At 41.4% G+C, this 23,520-nt stretch overlaps 1 protein-coding gene across 1 annotated transcript in view; it reads left to right on the forward strand.

Moving 5' to 3' along the window:
* nova1 (NOVA alternative splicing regulator 1) overlaps positions 1-21,246 on the forward strand; it is a 32,567-nt gene extending 11,321 nt beyond the window's left edge. The window contains exons 3-4 of the mRNA XM_014986422.2: positions 11,357-11,523; positions 12,028-21,246. Of these exons, the coding sequence (XP_014841908.2) occupies positions 11,357-11,523; positions 12,028-13,047 (1,187 nt within the window). The 3' untranslated portion in view covers positions 13,048-21,246. The remainder of the gene's footprint in view (positions 1-11,356; positions 11,524-12,027) is intronic.
* The last annotated feature ends 2,274 nt before the right edge of the window (positions 21,247-23,520 follow it).

A 23,520-nucleotide genomic window follows, 5' to 3' on the forward strand; every position in this document is an offset into this window, starting at 1 on the left:
ATAGAGTGACAGAAGCATAACAAGCTGATGTTAGTTAGATAATTAATTGGGCTTCTCAGTCAGGTAGACAGCCTGCAGTCGGCAGCCTCTGGTATCTCACCAGGATTGTTTGTGGACCAGAAATATCTCAGAACTGTGTTTGCTGTTAGGAAGGGAGAAGTTCAGGAGCCGTCCTCCAGCCTATCGAGTGGCAGTGAGCAGCAACTATATTTAAATAACAAATATGACTTAAAACCTTTGACTTTGTAATTTAATGCCTTGAAATTGGACCTTTGCCTCTTTAAAAACTCCTGCTCTGTCTGAAACTCTGCCTTCAAGGAGCCATCCCAACATTGCTCAACTATGAACCTTTAAAAAACTTTTTTACCAGCATTTCCCTGAGATGTAGCAAAGAGGTCAGCAGATGCACATTTCCAGCAGGTGTTTGCTAATTGCTGCTGGCTAGTCTGAAGGAGCTGAGTGGGGGAGTCACGGGGGAAGGGATGCTCTGTGGGGCGAAAGATCGGAAGCTTGGAAACTGCAACTCCGAGGAGGAGCTGCATCTTGAAGGCGGCGCTCGGTCCAAGCAGGGGTTTTGCTATGGGAGATTAGAAGACTTCTCAAACATGCATGAAAGAATCAAAGCAACACTCCAGGTTTTGATGAGGGAATAACATTATAACATGATTTAAAGCTCAAAGAAGTTGATTCTATATAATCATCTTTAATAATTTCCCCCAAAGGTTGCAGATTTTATTTCGAAAGCTGCCTGATAATCCCCACAAAAGTCTATACCTGGCTGCTGTTGTGCATTTCTCCCCTAAAATAATAGTTTGGATATGCAGAGGTGCACATCCTAAGCATTCATTCTACTAAGAGTATCGCTCAAATATGGCAACAGGAGAACGTTGCACATGCAGCTCAGTGACCCCTGTCAGCGTGGAGGTCAGCGCCGATACATCTTACCGTCCAAACACCAAACGCTTGATTCATAGAGGAGCCTGCCGCTTTGTCCTTCATGCTTCAGAGGAGGTTTGTGAGCCGGCTGCAAATAACAGGTGCCAAGCGTCTCGCTGCTTATTAGGTCCAGATGTTCTCCGTAGAACCAATGCGAGCAAATAATCCTTATGTTGTTGTAGACATTTTATCAACCATAGGTACATTTAGAAAGCAAGATTGGTGCTTAAAGTAAGAAACAAGCAGTTGTAATTTGTTAGCATGCTCACAAATGAACTGTTTATTCAGGTGATAATCCAGATGTTTTCATATTTTGAATTCACTGCTGCTGTTGGGTGACAAAGGCAGAAAAACGCAGTTTCCCAGAACGCAATCCGAGTTATAAATGACTGCACTGAGCTTCTGTAGTGGGAATGGGCTGGCATGAGATTCTTATGGTATGACATAAAGCAGGATAGCAGCAATTATTCCCATTAAAAACAAATAGCACATTAATTATTACATTAAAAATAAGACTGTCCTCTAAATTTAATAAACATTCTGGAACCTTAGTAAATATGTTGTTGCGATGGAAACAGACTTGTTCAATAAATTAGAATATTATTGAAAAGTCTATTTATTTTAGGAGCTTTATCACTCAGTGAAACACATTATATAGATTAATTTTGACAGCCCTCATTTTTGTTTGTAATAATGGTTTTTCGCTTACAGCTAATAAAAACATGAGTTTGAAATTTTAATATTGCATCAGACCAAAAAAAAAAACAATTTTTGATAGAAATGTGGACCTAATAAAAAGTATGTTTAATGCCTGCTGGAAGGATATTATTTTCAAAAGGTACTTTTAATCTGACAAATCAGTCTCATCAGAATGTTGAATCTAATTTACTGAATATGACTCGCTTCATTTCCACTATCTGTGTTATTCATGACCATAATTCACAAACAAAATAATTTGTTTTGGAAGCAAGGGAAAACTGCAGCTGCCTCCTTTCAGAGAGCTGACTGGCAGTGTGCAGCAACAGGAGTTTAGCTGTGGCACTTTCTCTTTCATTTCTCTAAAATTACCTTTTAACTGTGAGAACAATAGGAAATGATATGCTTTGGCCCATCCCCCCCTGCATAGAAACATTTACAGGAAAATAATATAACGGTACGAGTTGGATAAAAAAAAAAACAGAACATAATTTAGATCTGGCCTGTTCTTTCAGAAATGTGTGTTATCTGTTCAAGTGAACTGCAGCAAGAAATCACTGAGGGGAGGACAGGAAGGGCATGTGCTTGCAAATATTTTTCTAAAAATTTATCTTCCACCCTGTTTCTGCTCGCCATGATGAAGGGCGCAGCGCGCGGGAGGACAGCTACGTTTGAGGGAATGCTCCGCAGATACCGAACACATAAAACGAGTCATATGTATCTTTATTTCTCATTTTAAGCCATGCATGTGTTCATAGGCCACCACCTGCTCGCCACCATCCCCCCCGACTCATTATTGTGATGAGTGAGGAGAGGAGTTCAGGGAGAGGGTGCTGGCAGGAATTTGATTGGGTGGTTACTCTGGCCCACACAAGTAAAACGAAGCAGCTGCTGTTGTACAGTAAAGCCCCGCTTTGTGGAAGTCGGTGCAGCCGAAACTTTGTTGCCTCAAGTGTCGACAGATTGAAAGGTCTGCGACGACAAAGCAACACAAATTTAAGAGTTTAAGGGATCATTAAAGGGATAGTGATGGGTTTTTAAAATGAGTTTCTGTTGAAGTGTTAGAATCTTACTCACAGCCGATGGCTCTCTTTGTTTTATATAACTATAGATTACTTGAGGCTAAAGCTAAAGGCTAGTCAAAGAGTGACCAAGAACATGAGAGACCACCAGTCAGTTTACATCAGTATGCAGCATTTAAGAAAGTACATGGTTCAGATGATTTTGAATGCAACAGAATATTAACTAACACAAGAGAATCCCACAAAAACACATTTCCTTCACCTTTATCTGATTTTTTAAGAATTAAACTTTAAAAAGTGCATCAAAATACATGCTGTTATTTGGTGTCTTAACAGACTGGACAGTGTGAGAGTTCTGTCTATCAGTCCGCCACCTCAGTGCATTCATTTCAATTCATTAATTAGCTTGAAATTAATCGCTTTTAGCCTTAATAATCAAAAGTTCATGCCAGAGCCTTTGTAGTCGTGCGTTTCTGGTAGACCCTGTTAATCTGACACACAAGCGACATCCGCAAACAACAGCGACACTCAGCGAAGTAGCGATGTGCAAGTTGTGCTAAAACCAGTGATCCCACCAGCGAAGCTGTTCAAGCCTAAAATAAAATAGCATCTCGATGCTAAACGTGTCGTAGCAGCACAGACGTCTCCAACGCTAATGTCTGCATCCATGTTTCTAAATAAGGTTTTCTTTTCTTTTTTTTCAAAAGAATTTGTCAATGAATGAGCAGATTCCAGGAAAACCTGATCGCTGAGTGATTATAGTAGCACTTTGCACAAATCTGATAGTTGAATAACCTAAAAACCAGATTAATAAGTTGTAATATCTTTGTGTTATAATTTAGCAGCAAAAAGGGTTTTTGAATTGAAAATGTTGCTTCTTTTGTTGATATATAGTTTTTTATTAAAAATGTGATTAATTGAGTAAATTACAGACTCTATAATTAACTCAATTAAAATTTTTAACTGAGTCCCACCACTAATTAAAAAAACATTAAAGAGAAGTTGAATATTTATATGTCAACATTCTGCTGATTAACGATTATCAAGGAAACACCTCCCAATCGGAGCGGTGCATCTCCGGCCTTAAAACAAAACGTTCTAACAATGTTCCACCGAGTTCATACCGCTGACCAATCACACTCACGATGGCAGACCAAACCAATCAAGGGTCAATAAGCACTGAGGCCATTTTGTCCTGAAATCCCTCCGCGACGGCTCACAGTCAGCCTCTCACCCTCCATGCGTCGCCCAGCCGCCCGGCAGAAGAAATCAAACCTGAATTAAATGTCATAATGGGGAAGTGTACAACTGGGTCCTGCAGTTACCGAGATGGATGAGTGGACAGAGTGAAGGGAGTGGATGATGCATGATTGCAGGAGGGTAAGGGGACAAGGGGCAGGCCCAGAAATAGCCTCTCCCAGCTGTACTCAAGCTGCTCGAACACACGCCAAGTTTCCTTTTCCCTCCTTGCCGATCATTGTTGTGCTTAGATTTGGTTCCTGGTAGTTAGGAGAGTTTTAGGCCAAGTGCGATGATGTCATGCTTCATTTTTATCTATTTCTGTTTTTTGTTGTCATTTGTTTTTCTGCATGGTTTCTCCCTGCACCAAGCTGCTGATTTTGATTTCTTATTCTCTGGCTTGAGCCCATGTTCTCTGGTGCATTGTTGAGTTGCTAGAGATACGATAAACATGACACACTACGCATTCACCCACTTGCACTTTGCGTTTCGCTCATGCAGGCGGCCTACGCACACCTACTAACACACATCCGCATATTTAAGTAGCTGCAAAAAAGGGCTGTGGGAGTTCTCCTTTTGGACTTAAACTTAGAAACAAAACTTCGCCCTCTTGCCTTCTGCGGCTTCACCAGCCAAATACATGCACACACTGTTTGCAGCATAACACTCCGTTGTTGGAATGTCACAAAAAACACTCAATTAAACAGTGAGGTTGTGTGAAAGAAAACAGAGTGAAAGGAAAGCTAGAAATGTCAGCAAGCGCAGAGACGAGGGTTTTTCCCAAACGCCTCATGTCTCGATGCTGATTTCATCCCTTCTACAATGACGTCATGGGTGGGATTGTAAACGGACTGAAACTGGAGCTTTTACTTCCCCACATTTGTCTGGGCCTCTCTGGTGAATCACGGCTCAACTTTGATCTGAAACAGTTGCTGTGTTGCTGCGTGGTTCTATTGTTCATCTGATATACGCTAACATCTTGTTTAGAGATGTTACTATTGACTGGCGGACGAGCCTGATGCTGCGCTCAGCACGGCGACAACTGCTGGGATTTCTTTAGTTCTTGATATTTGTAAAGGTCTGCTGATCAGAGCAATGTTTTTGAAATAATAATTGGCAGAATATTGATACCGCATATTAACTCTTTGCATAGCAACAAGCAGGTTAAATAACCAGAAATGGACTACTTCTATATTTTGCCTTTTCAATGACGCCATCTTGTAGTACTTTTTTTTTTCCATGCTACAAAGTCTCAAAGGCAAGAAATATGATTTTTTTTTTTTTATGATGCAGCTATTTCCCATAAGTGTGAAGTAAATCAATAAATTATGAGTTGGCTTTTACTATAACAGTGACTTCCAAGAAAGATAATTGAATCTTTAATTGCAATAATTTGCACGGCAATTAATTGTCTCCTAAAATGATATGATTGTGACAGCCTTAAGCAGAGGCAGCTGTAATCCCCCTGGGAAATTATTCAGAATTAACTGAACGTTTCTGAAAAGATCTGGAACGGCTACAAACAGACATTAGCTTAAACCTGAAGTTTGAACATCTTTTGATGCTTTCGTCCTGTTTCCCATTAAGACGTTCAGAAAGGCTCGTTTACGATTAGCTGCTGTGCTGAAGGAGGAAGAAAAGATGTGGGGAAGTGGTCGTTTAGTTAGGAATACGGCTTTATTTACCGGGTTTTTACTATGTTTGCTTTGCAGAAGGAGTTGGAACCCGGGTCACAGAGTGACGTTGTATTCGGCTTAACCATGTCAGGAAGCCTGTGGGATTCGCTAGCATTTGTAGTCAGTGAGCCGGCTGTTAGCAACACAAACCCATAACAAGATATTCCTCAACATTTTGGACAAACCAAAGCTAGGCCGATATATTTACCCATAAAGACAACACAGTCCTCTCCTGGTAAAAGTAAGAGCTACACGTAAACGGATAATTACTAAATGTGTGTTTTATAAGCCCTGCAGCCGTATCGTACTGAGGAACTTCTTGCTTCTCGTGTTGGAATTAAATCATCAGGTTTAATTCCAGTTTGGTGTTGTGACTCACTTAATTATACGTCGACTCTTGTTCTGAGTTCCAAGTCAGAAATATTTTACTCGCGTAGCATTCAGAAATAGTTCAGGCAAAAAGCAAAAATACTTATATACTTGCAGTAGAGATGCTTCAGAGATCTGTGGCCGATTTCTGATTCCTGTTTCTGTCAAACTTTGACCTGCTAGTGTCTGTTTAACTCATTTCTGTTTGTTCTGGGAAACTAATTAACAGCATTTATTCTATCCCTCCTGCCACAAGAGGTCACTGATTATTTATACAAGGAGCAGAGGTGACGTTCCACTGTGTGTGTGGGGGGAGGAGACACTGTTAGATTGTGTTTAATTCATTTAAACCGATGACATGATTTGAAGTTTCTAAATGTTAGCATGTTGTATTAGCAGTAAGCGCAGTGGGCATCTTCTGCTGTCACTAATTTCAGGTTCTGTGTGTATCTCCAAGGGAATCTACATTCCTACCTTAACTCTGAGTTTCCCAGAAGGCTGACAGAACTTCCTCCATGTTTCACACCATAAAAGAAAGCAGCTCTGCTCTAAGATGCTCAGCCTTTCTGGGATCTCCTCCGGGCTAACTAATCTTTTGCAAATTCAATGGAATCTCCAAAAACTGGAATGAATTGATGACTTGACATCCTGTGGAAGACGTCTCTCCTGAACAAGTCAGGTTCAAAATGACCAAAACTACAAAGGTATGAAAAGGCAAAGGGAGGAGAGGCCGTCAAAGTCTGGCTGTCTGTTGTAGCAGCTGACAAGCGTCGGTAGGAAGAACAGCTTCATTTAAGTGAGTTTACATAACTGAATGAGCAGTTTGCTGCGCTGCATGGCTTGCTGTGGAGATGTTTTAATTCCTATATGCTTAGACCAAACATTTAGAAGGTTTTGCAGAGCGATAACTGAGCGACAGATGAGCTGCATGAAGCTTCAGCAGACAACCAGAAGCTTATCTGGATTACAGGAAGTTGCTTTTGCTTTTGTGCAGGATCTGGAAATATGCAGGATCTGGAAATATTAGTTTGTTTATAAGACAAAAGGGTCTTGAAAGGGAAAAAATTAAGACCTGGAGAGGAGAGACTGCTGCTACTAGTGATGCTAGCTTCCCTAATGGTGCTACTCACTAATAAAGTTATCTTAAACAATTTTAAAAATATATATGTCTTTGGTTTTGTTGTTGGAGTCTTACACCTCTGTGGTTTTCTGAAGTTTGTTGTGCATGTACGAAGCAAAGCGTAGAACAGGAGGCTGGTTTTTACCAGGCTGGTGCACCTCTTGACCAGACGTCACTATTATCCGTCCTGGTGGATAAAAGTCCCCCAAAGTGGAGCTTTGATCATTTCTTCACCATTTATGGAGGAAAACATTGGACATAAAGCAAATCCATCTGTGCTTTGAAGACCTATTTCACTAGACTACATGACAGCAAATGTTCGCGATGAGCATGTTGATTTTCATACAAGGTCACACGGATTGTGCGAACCTCTGGCTGGGATGTGACGTAATCCACAACTGTTTCTGGTTAGCTTGGTGAAAATGGAAGATTAACAATAAGGTCTCACATTTTGAAGTGACTGCTTACATTTTACAGACATCCCATATGGCAACAATGTGACGCGATGAATATATTCAGCTTTGACATTTGCAATAAAAGTGTTTCAGCTCGGTTTGTAGCAGGGATAATATCATCGGAAAGCTGCTGATGTGTTGACAGTAATTACGGGGGTATTCTACGTGTGGCGGTGTGAGCAGTCCTAATAAATCAAACAAAGCTCATTCTGTGCTAGATTTTCATCTCGGAAACCGTCTGCCAGCTGCCTGAGAAGTGCTGGAACTTTTGCACTTTGTTATCAAGATGGAGAACGTGAGAGGCTTTGGTCCTGTGGGGAAAGCTGGAGCCAGAGATGTGTGCTCTCCGGGGCCCTGACACATTTTTTTTCTCCCCCTCATGACAGCAGTAGGACGAGCAAACTCCGAGCGGGACTCGATGCGCGCACACCTATCACAGCGAAACGCCTCACTCTTGCAGACAAAAGCGAGGCGAAAGCTGATGCAAACGTTTCAGGAAGTGGAAAAAAAACCGGACAGAGGTTATTGTGAGATCCAGAGAGTTTCATGTCCTCTTTGTGTGTCTCATCAACAGCAAGAGGCCTCTGCTTCAGCATTTAAGCACCTTTGCTGTCTAGGGAGATGTAATGTCAGTCTTTGAAAGCCTATGGGTTGCGTAGATGTGTAATTCAAAATTACTGTTCCAAGCAGAGCGACTTCCTCTCTCAGCATTTAGTGTTGGGAAAACCGAAGAAAAAGCAATAAGCAAGATTACTCAGGGCTATGCATCTTCTAAGTGTGTTCTGCTTAGCTGAAGATGACCCAATTCATATTCTTCTGCATCTAAGGCGGCATGGTGAGAGGCCGCCCAGTGTGAGAAAATTACTTAAAAATAAGTCGCATATATATATTTTTTTTATACTTCATGGAAATGATCCTGTACGCATATGCTGGTTCTTTCTTCTATTCTGGTTCTGATATCTTTATGCATTTTGTTTTTACCTACAATAATGGAGGCTATCAAAGGGATTGTTAAACAAGAAAATATCTAGTTTTACCATTTTCTGCAGTAATTCCTGCATGGTGGACCAGTTATTAGCACTGGTGCCTTGCAGCAAGTAGGTCCTGGGTTCAAATCCTAGCCTGGGGTCTTTCTGCGTGGAGTTTGCGTGTTCTCCCTGTGCCTTTGTGAGTTCTTTCCTGGTACTCTGGCTGCACCCCATTGTCCAAAAACATCCCAGGTTAATTGGTTTGTGTAAACTGCCCTTGTATATGAGAGTACAAGCACAGTCCTGTCTCAAGGGTGTACCTCTCGAACAATCACCATTGAGAATAGATGCATCCTGCTCAACCCCGCAAGGACAAGCGGGTACAGACAACAGATCGAACTCCATTAATTTTCTGAAAATCTAACATCCACATTTTCCTTTAGCACTTTGAAACCTAGAACTCTTACCATGTTTAACAGGTTGATGTTAAAGAAAAGGCCAGATTTAAAGAGCTTCTTCCTGTAGTAATTTAAAGGGTGAACATGAAAGTCCCCAATTTCTACTTGTAGTGACAGAGAGATATGTCAAAGTGTGCAAGTCTGCTTGTTTCATAAAGCTCTAAAAGAACGCTAGAACACAAACAGAAAAAAGTATTGTGGCAGTCGGTAAGTATTCTGGATTTATTTTAACCCGCTTGTGTTTGCTTCTGGATATAGAAGCTGCGCTTAACTGAAACTCTACACTTAAATAAAACAGCAGCGAGGAACACTGCAGTTATATCCAGATATTTACTTGCCTGGAGGTGCCGTATCCACCTGTATTACACAGAAATTCAGCGGGAATATCATGAGAATGTCAAATTGTTTAGGAAGGAGACGGGTTCTCTGTCCCAGGTATAAATATGTTTTAGTGCAATATTATCAACCCCAAAACAAATGCAAAATACCTTATGAAGATACTGGTTGATGCTGATAAGAGAGTCATTATGAGTCCTGCATTGACATGGGGCGACGGGAAGATATTGCTTCAAAAAGCTACGTAAAACATCAGATTACATTTTGCAAATGTATTTAGGAACAAAGTTTTGAAGTGTTTGACCATAATGACCAAGCAAACCTAAGAATAGTATAAAGTACAAGGACGGTGTCATCACGTATGCTCAAATCAAGCTTGAGCATATACGAGTCTTGCAAATATCCAACTACCTTAAGCAAAACAGCAAATTAGTTTCAAAGTCAATGTTTAGGAGTGGTTGTGCAAAAGTCCTAATCTTAATCCCATGGAAAATTTGTGAAGAGTTGAAAAGATGTGTGTGTCAGGAAGGTAACCTACAAACCTACCTGGAGGAATGGGCCAATATTCCAGCAAACTGTGGTGAAAAGCTTATGGGGTCCAAAACATTTTACTCAAATTCTACCAGAAGCTAAGGACATATATGTTTTGTTTCATTCTCTCTCAACACTCAGGCCTTTAGAAACAGAAATAAGCTACAACAGGAAAAGTTCAGTCTGATTTAACCTCAGACAGTTCTTATACAGTCTGTGTCTATTTTTGCTAACGCGACGGAAAACAGATCTCCATTTTCTGCTTATACATTATCACTGCGGCACTGCCACAGGAAGTTAGAAAAGTTTGAAAACTTCCTCAAGTCATCACATAGTGACTCATGGATGCATTTAGTCATGCATATTGATTTCTCCAAGGTAACCGTTTGCCAGATAATTACTGTACACAGTGTATTCCTTGGTGTTGCTGAGGATGTTGTGTTTAAATTGGCTATTAATTTCCTGTGTGATAAATGTTTCTTTGGTAAGGAGTCCTAAGCTGCCGGTGAGCCGGCGTATTGAAAACCAAATCTACTCTCACTGTGTGTGAGAAAGCAATGGAAGAGACTCTCCACAGATCCTACAGGAAGGATTATTTTAAGAAATATAACGTTCTTCTTGTCATCTAGAACAGAACGAGGAAATAAACTCAAATACGCCTTGTGTCGTTTCCAATTTTGAACACAGAATTTCTTCTCAGTTCTTGTGATGCTTAAACTGACCAGCAGTCTGTCCACATCCATTATTCAACATTTCTGTAGCACAACACAGATTAAATCTGACAAATGCATTTTCTCTCTATTGGTTTCAGGCTGTCCTGAGTGCATGTAAATTGGTAAACGACAGACGCAGACTTGTACAGCAAACCTGTTAAATATCATCTCATCAGGTGGTCTTTTTTACAGATTTTACTCAGAGTAGGAATCCAAACTTTTCTCTTGGGTTGCACACAGATATACGTCAAGCCGACACACATGCACAAAAAAGAATCTGTAGACGTCCTCCATTCTTCCAAAGGACAGGCAAATGTTGCCAAGAGCAAGATGGATACATAAAAAGGAGAGTGTTGTAGAAATCGTGCAAGCCAGTATAAAAGACTTGGTGTTGCATCACCTGTTTCCATGGCTTGGGCCCTTTACCATGGCAACAGAATGCCAGTTGGGTCGTCGATGTGGGCGTAGAAAGAAGCCTGGAGGAAGAACAAATGTGTGTTTAGTCTATTAACGCTGCAAGGCAAGGACAGGCTCAGGATTACAGCACAGTAAGTGTTACATCATCGAAGAGGAATCCTTCTCCCCCCCGTGGCTCGCTAACTAAGCAGTGTTCACTCTTTCAGCTGTTTCTCAGTTGATTGTGCAAATGGAGAGAGTGAAGAATAGCTCCATTTAACGTAGAGGACCATTCATTGCATCCAGGACTTCTAATTACAAATGTAGATCTTAGTTTAGCCACAAGCAAATCCCTCAAATCTGCTCGCCAAGTGTCCACTCAGAGGACTGTAATTGTCGCCCATTGATCACGTTTGTCCTCTTCTGCCTCTTTTATCACAGGAACAACTGAACGAGTCTGTCTGATACAGGGTACTGTCGAAGCCCTCAATAGCGTCCACAACTTCATTGCAGAGAAAGTCCGCGAGATGCCCCAGAGTGCCCAGAAACCAGAACCTGTCAGCATATTGCAACCACAGACGACGGTTAACCCTGACCGTGTTAAACAGGTAAGAGTCTGTTGAGTTGGCAGCTAGATCCTTGAAAAGGAACAAACGGTTGCAAACCTAAGCTGGTCTCTCCGATGCAGTAGTTGTTTATAGTTTAGTTGAGGAACACAAAGTTTTTAAAGCAGCTGTAGCTTTTCCAAGGGTTTCAATGCCTAATATTTCTTAACAATAGGAGCGTTAAGGTGTGAAGTAGCTCCTGAACACTTTGGTTGTTACCTATCCTACTTGTTCTGTGGTCTGTGACCTACAGTGTGGTAGGGTCAGGAAAATGTGAGTGTATGGGGTTATTTTTACCTGCAGTCTTCCATAGCTAGACAGAACCATGTGGCAGTGTGGCAGCTGCAGCCTAAACCCCAGGGATTAGCAAACTGCTGAGTAGAGTGAGGGCTGGTGTAGTACTCTGACTCAGTTAGAGATACTCCTCTTATCCATTTACCATTAATGTTGTGCAATCTTGCTCATATTTCCTGCTTTTGCTACCACAATCTTTCTATGTCTCTGCAGGCCAAATTGATTGTACCCAATAGCACCGCAGGGCTGATCATTGGTAAGGGTGGTGCCACAGTGAAGGCGGTGATGGAGCAGTCGGGAGCTTGGGTACAGCTCTCTCAGAAGCCGGAGGGCATCAACTTGCAGGAGCGGGTGGTGACCATCAGTGGAGAGCCAGAACAGAACCGTAAGGCTGTGGAAATCATTGTGCAGAAAATCCAGGAGGACCCTCAGAGCAGCAGTTGCCTGAATATCAGCTACTCCAACGTCTCGGGCCCAGTGGCCAACTCCAACCCCACCGGCTCCCCTTACGCCAACACAGCCGAGGTGCTGCCCAACGCAGCCGCAGCAGCTGCCACTGCCTCCAGCCTTCTAGGTCAGGCCGGATTGACAGGAATGGGTGCCTTCCCTGCCACCATGTCCAGTTTCTCTGGCAACGATCTGCTGGCCATCACCTCAGCCCTGAATACACTGGCCAGCTACGGCTACAACACTAACACCCTGGGCCTGGGTCTCAACCCCGCAGCTGCCTCTGGAGTCCTCGCTGCAGTGGCAGCTAGTGCCAACCCAGCTGCTGCCGCTGCGGCTAACCTACTGGCCTCCTACGCTAATGATGCCTCCAGCAGTGCCGGCCACCCCGCTACAGGCCTCGGTGGGTTCTCCCTGGGCTCGCTAGCAGCTGCTACTGGAGCTTCCAACGGTTACCTAAATGCTTCATCCCCATTGATGGCTTCCTCCCTGTTGGCAACAGAAAAGTTGGCAGACGGAGCCAAGGACGTGGTTGAAATTGCTGTGCCCGAGAATCTGGTGGGCGCCATTTTGGGGAAAGGAGGGAAAACACTGGTAGAGTACCAGGAGCTGACAGGAGCCCGCATCCAGATCTCCAAAAAAGGAGAGTTCATTCCAGGTACTCGGAACCGTAAAGTTACAATAACAGGGTCGCCGGCCGCTACACAAGCAGCGCAGTATCTGATCAGCCAGCGGATCACGTACGAGCAGGGCGTGCGCGCTACCAACCCACAGAAGGTGGGCTAAAACGAAAGCGAAGACAAAAGAAGGAAAGGATGAAGACAGAGAATAGAAAGGAATTAAGAGAGTCAAGAAGAATAGAAAAAAGAAATGTCCAAATATATGTTCAATATTTCAGTATCAAACGAGAGAATTACAAAGGAGGAGGTGGGGGAGACAACCAAGATAAGTGTGTGTGATTTGTGAGTGTGTTTTTAGGACAGAAGTCCTGATGTTTTTTAAAAGTTTGTGTCAAGTCCTTTTGACAATGGTGATCAGAGTAAGCTGAACTGGTCCACTGCCAAGTTGCAGATTCAGGAGTGAGGCTGCGGAGTCTCACCCTCCTCTAAAACCTCATTACTGTTTTCATTTTGTTCTTTTTTTTTTTCTTTTGTTGTTGTTGTTTTTTTTTTTTTGTTGGATTTAAGTCGGTTTGAGACCTCGGCTCCCGGTGAGCTGAGCGTATCAGATGAAGATCCGGCCAGCTAATAGAGCTGTTTTACAAACCTTGCTCTTTGTGTTCAATGCAGAAGGCATTGTTACCAGGGGAGAGGTTTTATGACAAGCACCTGAGCTCATCTCAGCTATTTAGGGCAGCAATCCAAGTATAATTTCTTTACAAGCAAACAAAAGCGCATCTATGTTGACGTGTGTCGAATTCTAGCTCATTTCATGACTGAAATGACAAAAAATTTGGGTATTTTATATTTTCATCCTTTAACTTATTGACATAGTCTCATTCAAACACAAGTAGATTATTTAAACCTGCGAATGCAGGTTGATCTGAATGTAAAAACAATTTTAGCCTGTTGCTATTTTTTTTTTTTTCTTTTTTTTCCTTTCCAGGGATCAAACGTTGTGTTGCAGTGAAAGAAATGTATAACTCAAACCCAGTCTGAACTGTGCGCTTGCCGTCTGCAGGTATAGTTCAGGGGTTGAAGAATCAATGCGAGAGGACAGAGGAGACACACAGGAATGTATAATCTATATTTTAACACAGACACACATAGAGAACGCTCCCACAAACGCACAAACACTAGAACATCATTTCATATTCAGCCACTGCTACAAACACAAAGAAATATGTTGTTGACGAACCCTTTCTTGGTGCTATAGGCTTAGATTTGTACCTCCTGTACCGTGGAATTCAAACGTTTCCACAACTTGAGTTTTTACTTGATTCAAAGTAGCCGTCGTGTCGTCCAGCCATTGGTAGCCCACTGGATCTGACCCGGCTTCTTACCTAATGACAATTGATTGAATTCAGAATATTTTGTGAGTCAAAGCAGTCCGGCTGTTCTAATATGAGTCCTTTGTTTTATAACACAAGCCGAACATCCTGCAGTAGATAACACCTGACATACTTTTTTGCCTTAGCCAGACATTCGTGACACCCAAGAATTATCTACAGGCTCAGACTTCCTGGAAGCAGTGGCAGTTCGCTAAGAGAACAAAAGCACTACACAAGCATTTTTTTTTGATAAGAAGAGCTGTAAGAACCTACATCTGTGAACAAAGAAGCTATTGCCTTTTCTGTAAGGGTACCAAATAGTCCCAACGTGGAGCAGAAAGCGAAGTTTTGGAGTCACTGTTCTGTGAGAAATGCTTCCTAATTGACATGACGACAAAAGAGAAATTTCTGCAGCTCACTTAAGCAGAATATTATTGTTCCCAACGTACGTTAATGCTCGAGTGGAGCATTTAATGAAACGTGACGTGTTTTTTGGATTGTTGTCTTTTATTGCCACTTTGCTTGTCTTGACAGTGGCAGGCCAAATGTCTGAAGCACTCCAAGATTACTTTGCATCTGACCCCCTCTGTGCTGCTATCCATAGCGTTCATCCCGAGTCTGCTGGCTCTCTAAAGACTGCACTGTGAGGCATTTAGACCGCAATGTAAAGTGTGTCTGTCCTGCTAGGGGTGTGAATACATCTTTATATGCACATTTATGTCACAAGATCAAAACCAATCTGCAGAGCCGGCCCAACGCTCCAAACATGGCCATCTTGTCTCTATTAGGTTAGCATATCAAGGACATGTCAATTTTTTAAAAAGACGTTAGCATATAGCCTCCATCCCAAGTTTCTTTGACAAACCTTTATCCAAGGGCATAGCATAAGTAAACTACGTAGAGCTCCAAGGCCAGCAGGGGGCCCCAGAGAGCACTTGACTTCTCAAAGTGTCAAATATGTATCAGTGTTTAGAAAGCATATGTCTATCTTTAACGTCGCTCAGAAGATTTAGCAATTTCTAAGAGTTTTAAATTCTTTTAAAAATTTAAATTAAATGTTGTCTTTAAAAAATGTATTTATTTTTATTTTTAAGATCTGACAAATGTAGTAACTGAAGTCATGTGGAGAGAAATGGTCTTTGATTCCAGCAGTAGTCCTGGAACGCAATTATTCAAATTAATTGGAAGTTTTCTAATTAATGTTGATTAATCTATTTTTTTTAAATCAGCGATACTTTGCAAGTTTGTCAATCCTAATTGATTTTGGCTCATGACTAAATCAGTGAGTCGATTTCTACATGTTTTAAGTGATCAGGTCAGATATAGATTTGCTTTATTTGGCTCTGAAGTCTAGGTGTAAGCTGTACACAACCATGTTCTTATTTCAGCTGCCTTTGTGGGAAAAAAAAAACATTTCCGCCCAACAAACCAAGCCAAGTCCTTCATCACTGTTCACCAAGCTCACACATGTCCTGTTCATTGACTTTAGACTTAAGGTGCATTACTGCCTCCTACTGGGCTGGAGGGTGTGGAACAGTTTTACCAATGTGCCAAAAACTTAAGAGAACTGCAATTAATGCATTGTCGTTTTTTTTTACCCACAATTTTGTCTATATTTAATTAATCAGAATTAATACGATTAAGTTCTAGTTAATGGTCTTAATGCTAGTTTTTTTTTGTTCATTTTTTTTCTTTGTCCTGCTTTTGTCTACGCTGGTGCCTAACAGACAAATAATGTGAATAAAGCAAATAATTTGAAGGTCGAGTGAAACACACTCTGTGATTAAGAAGTAACTGTTGTCTTATTACTAAAGAATGAACAAGAAAACAATCAAGCTTGGGCAGTTTAAATAGGCGTTACTGGTGCCTTGGTGGAGGGGCTTAACTGGAATCGGGCCCCAAATGAAATTCTGCTTGGGGCCCCGTACGGTCTTGGGCCGGCTCTGCCTTACTGTACCAACAGAGAGGATTTCTCCACACATGTATTTATTACACCTGCGTCTTTTGACTTTTTTTTTCCCCCTTTACTAAATTTACCCATCTTCTACCGACCCAAACTGAACCTCCCCGGTCGTCGTGCGTCCGCCTCCCTGTTGCTCTAAGGGACATTTCCGATACAGTCGCCATCAACCCAAGCTCTGTGATCAGCTTCCTTAATGCAAAGCTGTGAGGGTTGGTGCTGAGTTGTGTGAAAGAAATTCAGACGCTCCCAGTTTTCAGGAGAATCTGATGAATGGACGTTTTTGTTTTTGACGAATCGTGTGTGGAAGAAAAAAAAAGAGAGAGAGAGAAGTAAGCAGATTTCAAACTACTTTCAAGCAACTCTTTGTGTGTCAACATTCTGCGTGGCAATACAAGCGGTGGGCCTTTCTTCCCACCTCACGTCTCTTCCTTTCACTCTGTGCTTGGAAGGCCTCACAGTCATCCATAACTACAATCTGGCCACCTGTGAAATCATTGCATAAGCGAACCTTTTACTGCCCGAGATTTTAGCATATAATAAGATAAAAGCACAAAACAAGGGGGTGTTTTATCAATGCAACTGGACTGTTGGACTCCAGAGAGCTTCTCCTTCAGAGCTCCCTGATCCATACATTGTGCCAAAATCCGTTTCCTCTCCCTCCCATTAACGTTCCTCTTCCTCCCGATGTTTTCGTTCCCCTGCACGCCCTCCCGTCTGCGTTCTGAGGCTCCTCCTGCGTCCCCAAGCCGCCTCCGTCTGTCCGTCCTTCCCTCCTTACACTGTGCTCTCCCCCTCTTTCTCCTTCCTCTTGTCTTGTCGTCTCATGGGCGATGTGTTGGACGCGCCGTGGGTGGGAGTTATGCACTACGGGGTTGTAGGGGTATGAAAATGTTTTCCCAGGCCGCAGAGTTCACGAGGCTAAAAATGCACAGAAAAACACCTGCCTCCAAAACTGTGACACCCACCGAGACCAACCAGCAAACGTTAGCTCAAAAGTGTCAAATTTTTTTTTCCTCAGCGGGAAGAACGAAGAAAGATTTTGTGGGTGAGGGGGGAATAGGTTTGGCCTTTTAAAAGGAAGGAAAAATTTTTTAGTTTGTTTTTATTTTATTTTATTTTATTTTTTTCAAAACTAAAAGGCAAATCTTGGCAGAACGAATATTAATCCGATGGCCGAGCTCGAGCTCTAAACAAAAATATTTCGGACAGAATGCATAAGACACGCGGGAGAGAGAGAGAGCAACGTGGGAACTTGTTTGTGACCTCAAGCCGAAACAGTGACATCCTTTATGCATATCCTGTTATCTGAAAAATGACTAGAGCTCATTTCTGTGGAATACAATATGTCACGTCATATGATCTATATGTACTTTATTGTAGCTATTCTAGTTTGTAGTCCAAATGCAGTCCAGCGTTGTCAATACAATGTGAAAACTATGTTATATTTGTGTGGATGATGAGAGTGCCAACTAAGCCTGACTAAGATTAGCTTCGCAGTTTGTTTGTGCATTATGATGCCTCATCATCGAGCGGCGGTGTCCATATTTCTGTCACTGATGATTTAGTTTGACAGTAAGAAAAATGTTAAGAATATTGGAAGCAATATAGTAGCATGTTGTCCTGTTTTGTGTTTTATGTCTGTTGTATGAACCTTTGAAATTACTAAGATTTTGAATGAATAGGTTTACATGTACTTCTTTTTGTAAGTTATGAAAATGCTGCTATTTGATAAGTAAACTATACAAAAATATTTTAGTGGAAAAGATGTCTGGTCTGTTGATTAGAGACGCGCGCTCCGACGGGGTGGAGCATTAAGCCGAGGTGTATAGAGCGCTATACAGTATTGGTAAGATAGTAAAAGTAATAAATAATAGACTCCATAGTATGACCTGTGCCAAACTAGACCTCCGCAGCTTCTGAATTTGTAGATGTGCGATCAAATGTTAGATATCAATAACTTGTTTAGAAGTGCTGATCAAGTGCCAATCAAACACTTATCTTTTAAGTTAAGAAAAGATAATCAAACGCATCACTTAAGAAAACAAAGGACAAAGAACTTTTTTGTGCATTGTTTTATCCCATAGGTACATAGAGTAAGAGTTAAAGGTTGTGATTTTTATGGATCCATGTTGTTTTACACTCCATGCATCCCTCGTGTGTTCGTTTGACCTGTGGCTTAAGTACCGCTGTTTTTTCTCACAAATGTCTCTATAGGCCAGCATGGACTAAGCATAACATGTTATAAGCATCCATAACATAGCCATTAACAATCAAACGATGTGTTTGTGGAGTTCGGTGTTATCTTTTTTGCACGTCTTCTATTGCATGGTATCAAAGTAAAAATTATGGAGGAAAAAAAAAAGAAAAAATGGGGGGGTAAAAAAAAAAAAGTCTAAAAATTTTGCGAGGAGTCTCGCAACATTCAGAGACATAAACGCTGCATGCAGTCAAATGTATATCTCTTTGAGTTGAACTCACCTCATGTTAAAACTGTTGGATCCTTATGTTGTGAGTTGGGAGGGAGCTCATTATCGTCGTGTTGGCCCGAAAAGAAAAAAAAAAAAAAAAGACACAAACATGAACACGCATCTGAGATCGGATTTCTCATGGGTCGAACTCATCTAACGTCATCTGAGAAGATTTTGTTTTTATAATGTTTTTTTTTCTTCTTTCTTTCTTTCTTAGATCCAGAGGAGGATTACAAATGTGAAACAAGCAAACGTGAAAATGTTACTCAGTGCATTGGCTCTTTGTGTTTTCAGGATCTCAGCTGGAACCTCATGAATATGCCACTTTCTTTCTTTTTTCTTTTTGTCACAGCTTGAAAGCCCAGATCTAATCTAATGAATGTACTCATTTTTTCTTGTATTCTTTTGATTAATTTTTGTAAAAAAAAATTTTAAAAAAGCATTTTTTTGGGGGGACGGCGGGGGTTTCTGTTGAATGTCTAACTGTCTTTAATGTAAATTCACGGCAGGAATGTCAACTACATGTAAAGTTAAATGCGTTTAAACGGCTCCAGTCAGGTAAAGGCCTCAGACGGCCGCAGTCATGAACCAGATATGCGAACACAACTTCCGATTCGCTGTCAACATTTTCCTGTTTGTTTGGTGTTGCATAAATGCACTTTATCGATGGGTGGGCGGGAAATGAGGCAAACCGTGTTGGCTTTCCACAACCATGTTGCTGTCATCCTTTGTTCTGATTTATTTCTTCTCCTTTTTTTTACCGTGTTGGGTCTCGAGAATGACGGGAAGGGCTGGAATCTCGGACAAAATAGAAAAGTAGCACCTGTTTCCTCTCTCTAAGGCTTCTCTGCCACATTCCCGGAGGACTGATCTCTACACTCGTGTCCACTTTGGTTTTAAATCTCAAATTAGGATTGTTGTTTTTTTTTTGTGTGTGTGTGTGTGTGTTGTTTTTTTTTCTTTTCTTGTTTTGCCAGAAGATTTGAAGTGAAGGGTAAAACATCAGATCTGAGAGACGTCCTTGGCACCAGCAACATGAAGAGCGACTCTGCCGCCCCAAACGGAGGAAAACCACAAAGGGAAAAAGCTGTGATTGGTTCAGGCCTGCTTGTATCAACGATTTATCCGTTTCATCGTTCCGTGTTTCGCATCCGAGCGCCAGACTAATTGGCAGCGTCATTCCAAAGGCAATTTTTTTTTTAATTATTTTTTTTTGTCGGTTTTGATTTTCACTCCAAATGTGTTCTGGACATTCATCCCCCTTCACAAGAAGGCTAGGACTGATTTTGAAACGCTACAAAACTGGCTACGGCTGCTCACTCCTCTCTTTGAACCAATTCTACCTGAGTCTCTCTTTCTCTCTGTCGATACCACGACTTGTTTCATTACGCCGAGAACCTGCAACTGTGTCCACCCTTTAAAACGGGTTAAGGCTTTTCTGGGAAAAAGGAAAAAAAAAAAAAAAAAAAAAAAGGATTCTTTTCCAACCAGACATGAGGCCATTTCTGTGTTTGACCCTCAGAACCTCCCATGGACTTTGTTGACCTTCTACATCCTCAGAACTCATGTGTGTGTTGGAGATTGAACTCTCAAGCTCTGGAAGACTGTTCTGTTCTGTTTCGTTTTGTTTTTTTCCTTTGACTGAACGCTTGCTTTATGTGTCAATGTAAGGGAAGCACATTTGTACTTTGCAAAAGTTCTCATGTCTTTAGGTTTTGGGATTTGCTTTGGCGTTTAACCTCCGTTCGCTCCATCTCAGACAAAAATGGACTGACAGCATAAGATCAAATATTTTCGGCTTGAGCAGGGAGTGATGTTTCGTTCATTGGGTATATTTCTCTTCGATACTTACAAGCGAGAACGGTTCCGTCTTTTCTGTCGTGACGAACGAGGAGAATCTGTGAAAGTCCGCAGCGTAAGGCTACCTAAAGGGCTTTCTCTGAGAGCATTTATACGAGTCTCTTGAACGTGGTTTGGAAAGAAAACGCCTTCTTGTGCCATTTTAAGGGAAAACAAAAAACGAGAAAGCTTTTTGTCAATAAGAGTGCCAAATAATCCCACACTGAGCCAAAAGGCAGCCAGCCGTCGTAACTGTTGGATCTGCGGGACGATCCCGTCCCGGTTCCGCTCCCCTATAAAAAGGAAAAAACAAAACAAAAAAAAAAACATCACCCTATTTGTGCAATGTTGGAGCTCACGTACCATTATTGTTATGCTGCCAGTCTGTTTTCTGCTTTGGTCAGAAACATCTCAGAAGCAGGATATTTTCTACAAAAAAAAAAAAAAAAAAGACAACAGCTACTACGGTGAGGGAATGAGAGGATTAATTACTCGTCATTGTTTCTGTTTGTTTCTTTGAGCATCACTCATAATAGATTTAACGGTAATGACTATTTAATGTAACTGTAGTACTGTGTTTGTAAAAGAAATTCAGTGAGTTGTGTTCTATGACTCGTGGACTACCAGTGAAGTCAGCATTTCAGTGTTAATAATTGAATTGTTTTTTAAAGATTATTTTTGCGACGGCAACAAAAGAGTCATTATAAATGTTCATTTTAACATCACTTGTCTTCTGCTTCCTTCTTTCTCCACCCCGGCCTCAGGTTGGTCGGACCTGCGCAGCAGCAGCCGACACGTTTCTGCTCTGACGCTTCCGCCATGACGCGAAATAAAAGGAGAGGGCAAAAATCTAAATGTATTTTATACCTGGTTTTTATACAGTGCCTTGGAAAAAAGGGATTCACATGCATTTCACAATTTTTGCACCGTCACAACTTTGCCCGTCACGACGGCAAATTTTGCCGCACGATAAATTGTCCCAGAATTTATCGCGATAAACGATAATGTTGTTTCTAGACCTTTTTCGAGTAACATAATGGCAGTAATTGCAAATAAACATCTAACACTGGAACGTTTTAGATATCCAAAATAAATAAACCAAAAAAATCCGAAACGACAAATAAAGTGAACTATGGCGTCTCTGTTAACAAAAGTGTCCTTCAAAATAAGACGAATGCACCAGTCCGAAGGCTTTGTCATCCGGTTTTTGGAGGAAAGAGGAAAATGATAAATTATGCAAATGGAAATTCTCAAGCTTGTTTTAATTTATCATGCGATTAATTAATTTGTCGCAGAGAAAACTAATATTTTAACAGTTCGTTAATTGGTAGGTTTATCAACACATTCTGCCCCAATCGGGCCTTTGATCCTGTAGTCTCTAGAGGGCCACATGAATAGCTATGGCGGACCGGAATTGGCCCGCGGGCCTTGGGTTTGACACCTGTCACTTAAAACTTAGAGAGTTCCTCAAATTACACTCGTCCTTTTTCCAGCACATAATTTCAATTAAGATTGGGAACATTTGGGAAGCCTGATTTAAAAAAAAAAATGAAATCTCGAAATGTTAGTCAAACTAAAACGCTCCTCCGTAAACACGGAGTCTTTCTGAGGAGCACAGGCCCGAGGTTTCCTGGCAGAGTCTGCCCCTCTGACCGTCCCTCCAGGTAAACACACTGTGGAAGACAATGAGACAACAAGACGCCGTTTTCCTCTCCTGCTCGTCTGATACAGTCATGGCTAAAAGTAAGCATGGCTACCCGGACCACCCTGACTGCTGTGTACGCGGCCATACACAACAAACTGCCCCATGTTCTTCTAATTGGACCCATATAAACCCCGCCTGTAATCTGAGCTGTCTTCACTCTTTTATTAGCTGGACCAGCACCAGCCAGGGCTTTGCTTCCCACCTACATCATGAGGCTGAGCTGCCCATAAGGTTGGCACAATTTTAATAGTTTTTCTATTCTTACCTCTGGGGGGGAATGGGGGGGAGGGGGGGGCACCACGAGAACTGCAGCTGTGGAGATCCTGTGATTGAGGCGTCTAATCACCTCCTGAGTGCTGATTAGACGCTGAGGCTCGCCCAGTTTCTCAACTCATCAGACAGAACTTCAGCTTGCTCTGGAAAAGCTTTTAGTAGAGTGAGCATTTTGTACATTCATTTCAGCTTGGAGGCAAATACTTTTTTTTTTTTTTTTTTTTTTTTTTAAGAGTTTAATGTTCCAGTTAGAGATTAAAAGATTACATAACCCAAAAACATCGATGCCATCCTCTCAGACACTGCGAGAACGGGAAGAACTCCAAGAACTACATCTGCAGAGCATAAATCTCTGAGGAAAGCCCTCAAACTTTCAAACTCAATGAAAGTGATGGGCCTATTTACATGTTGATGTAAAAAAAAAAAAAAAAGCCTTTTATAACTGGGTTACCCACTTCTAAACGTGTTCTACAAACTAATAAACCTTTATTGTCTTAATCAAGGTGAAACTTTCCCCAGTGCAACAGTTTGGGTATAATTGCAATTACAAGTCAATGCTGGCACAATAAATCTTAGCCTGACTAGATTTAGTAGCAATAAAATTAACATTAATGGGATGATCAGTGGAGACCAACAATGCTGGCAGACATTCAGTTGGTTGGCATGAGATTTCTTTCACTATAGCAGGTTTTCCTGTAGGTTAGCTTAGCTTTAGTTAGCTTACTTTTGTTTGTAGCCAAAGCTAGATGCAAGGCGAACCCATCCACGCAAACACACACCGTAAAATGGAGGAACGTGTGTTTTGCATTTACTTATTGATTTCAAAACTGGTTTTTATCAACAAAACAAAACAAATAAGTGCATACATAACCAAGAACAAAATCATTAACTTGCCACTACTTCTCTGTTTGAACACTAATTTAATCCTGTCCCTTTTCTCAGTTTAATGAAATATATCCCTTACCAACTCAATAATTATCAGACATTTGTAATTAAAAACATGTTGTGGTGTTCATATGCC

The sequence above is a fragment of the Poecilia mexicana genome, unplaced genomic scaffold (assembly GCF_051168715.1).
Source record: "Poecilia mexicana isolate PSO_F unplaced genomic scaffold, ASM5116871v1 scaffold_14, whole genome shotgun sequence".
Lineage (NCBI taxonomy): Eukaryota > Metazoa > Chordata > Actinopteri > Cyprinodontiformes > Poeciliidae > Poecilia > Poecilia mexicana.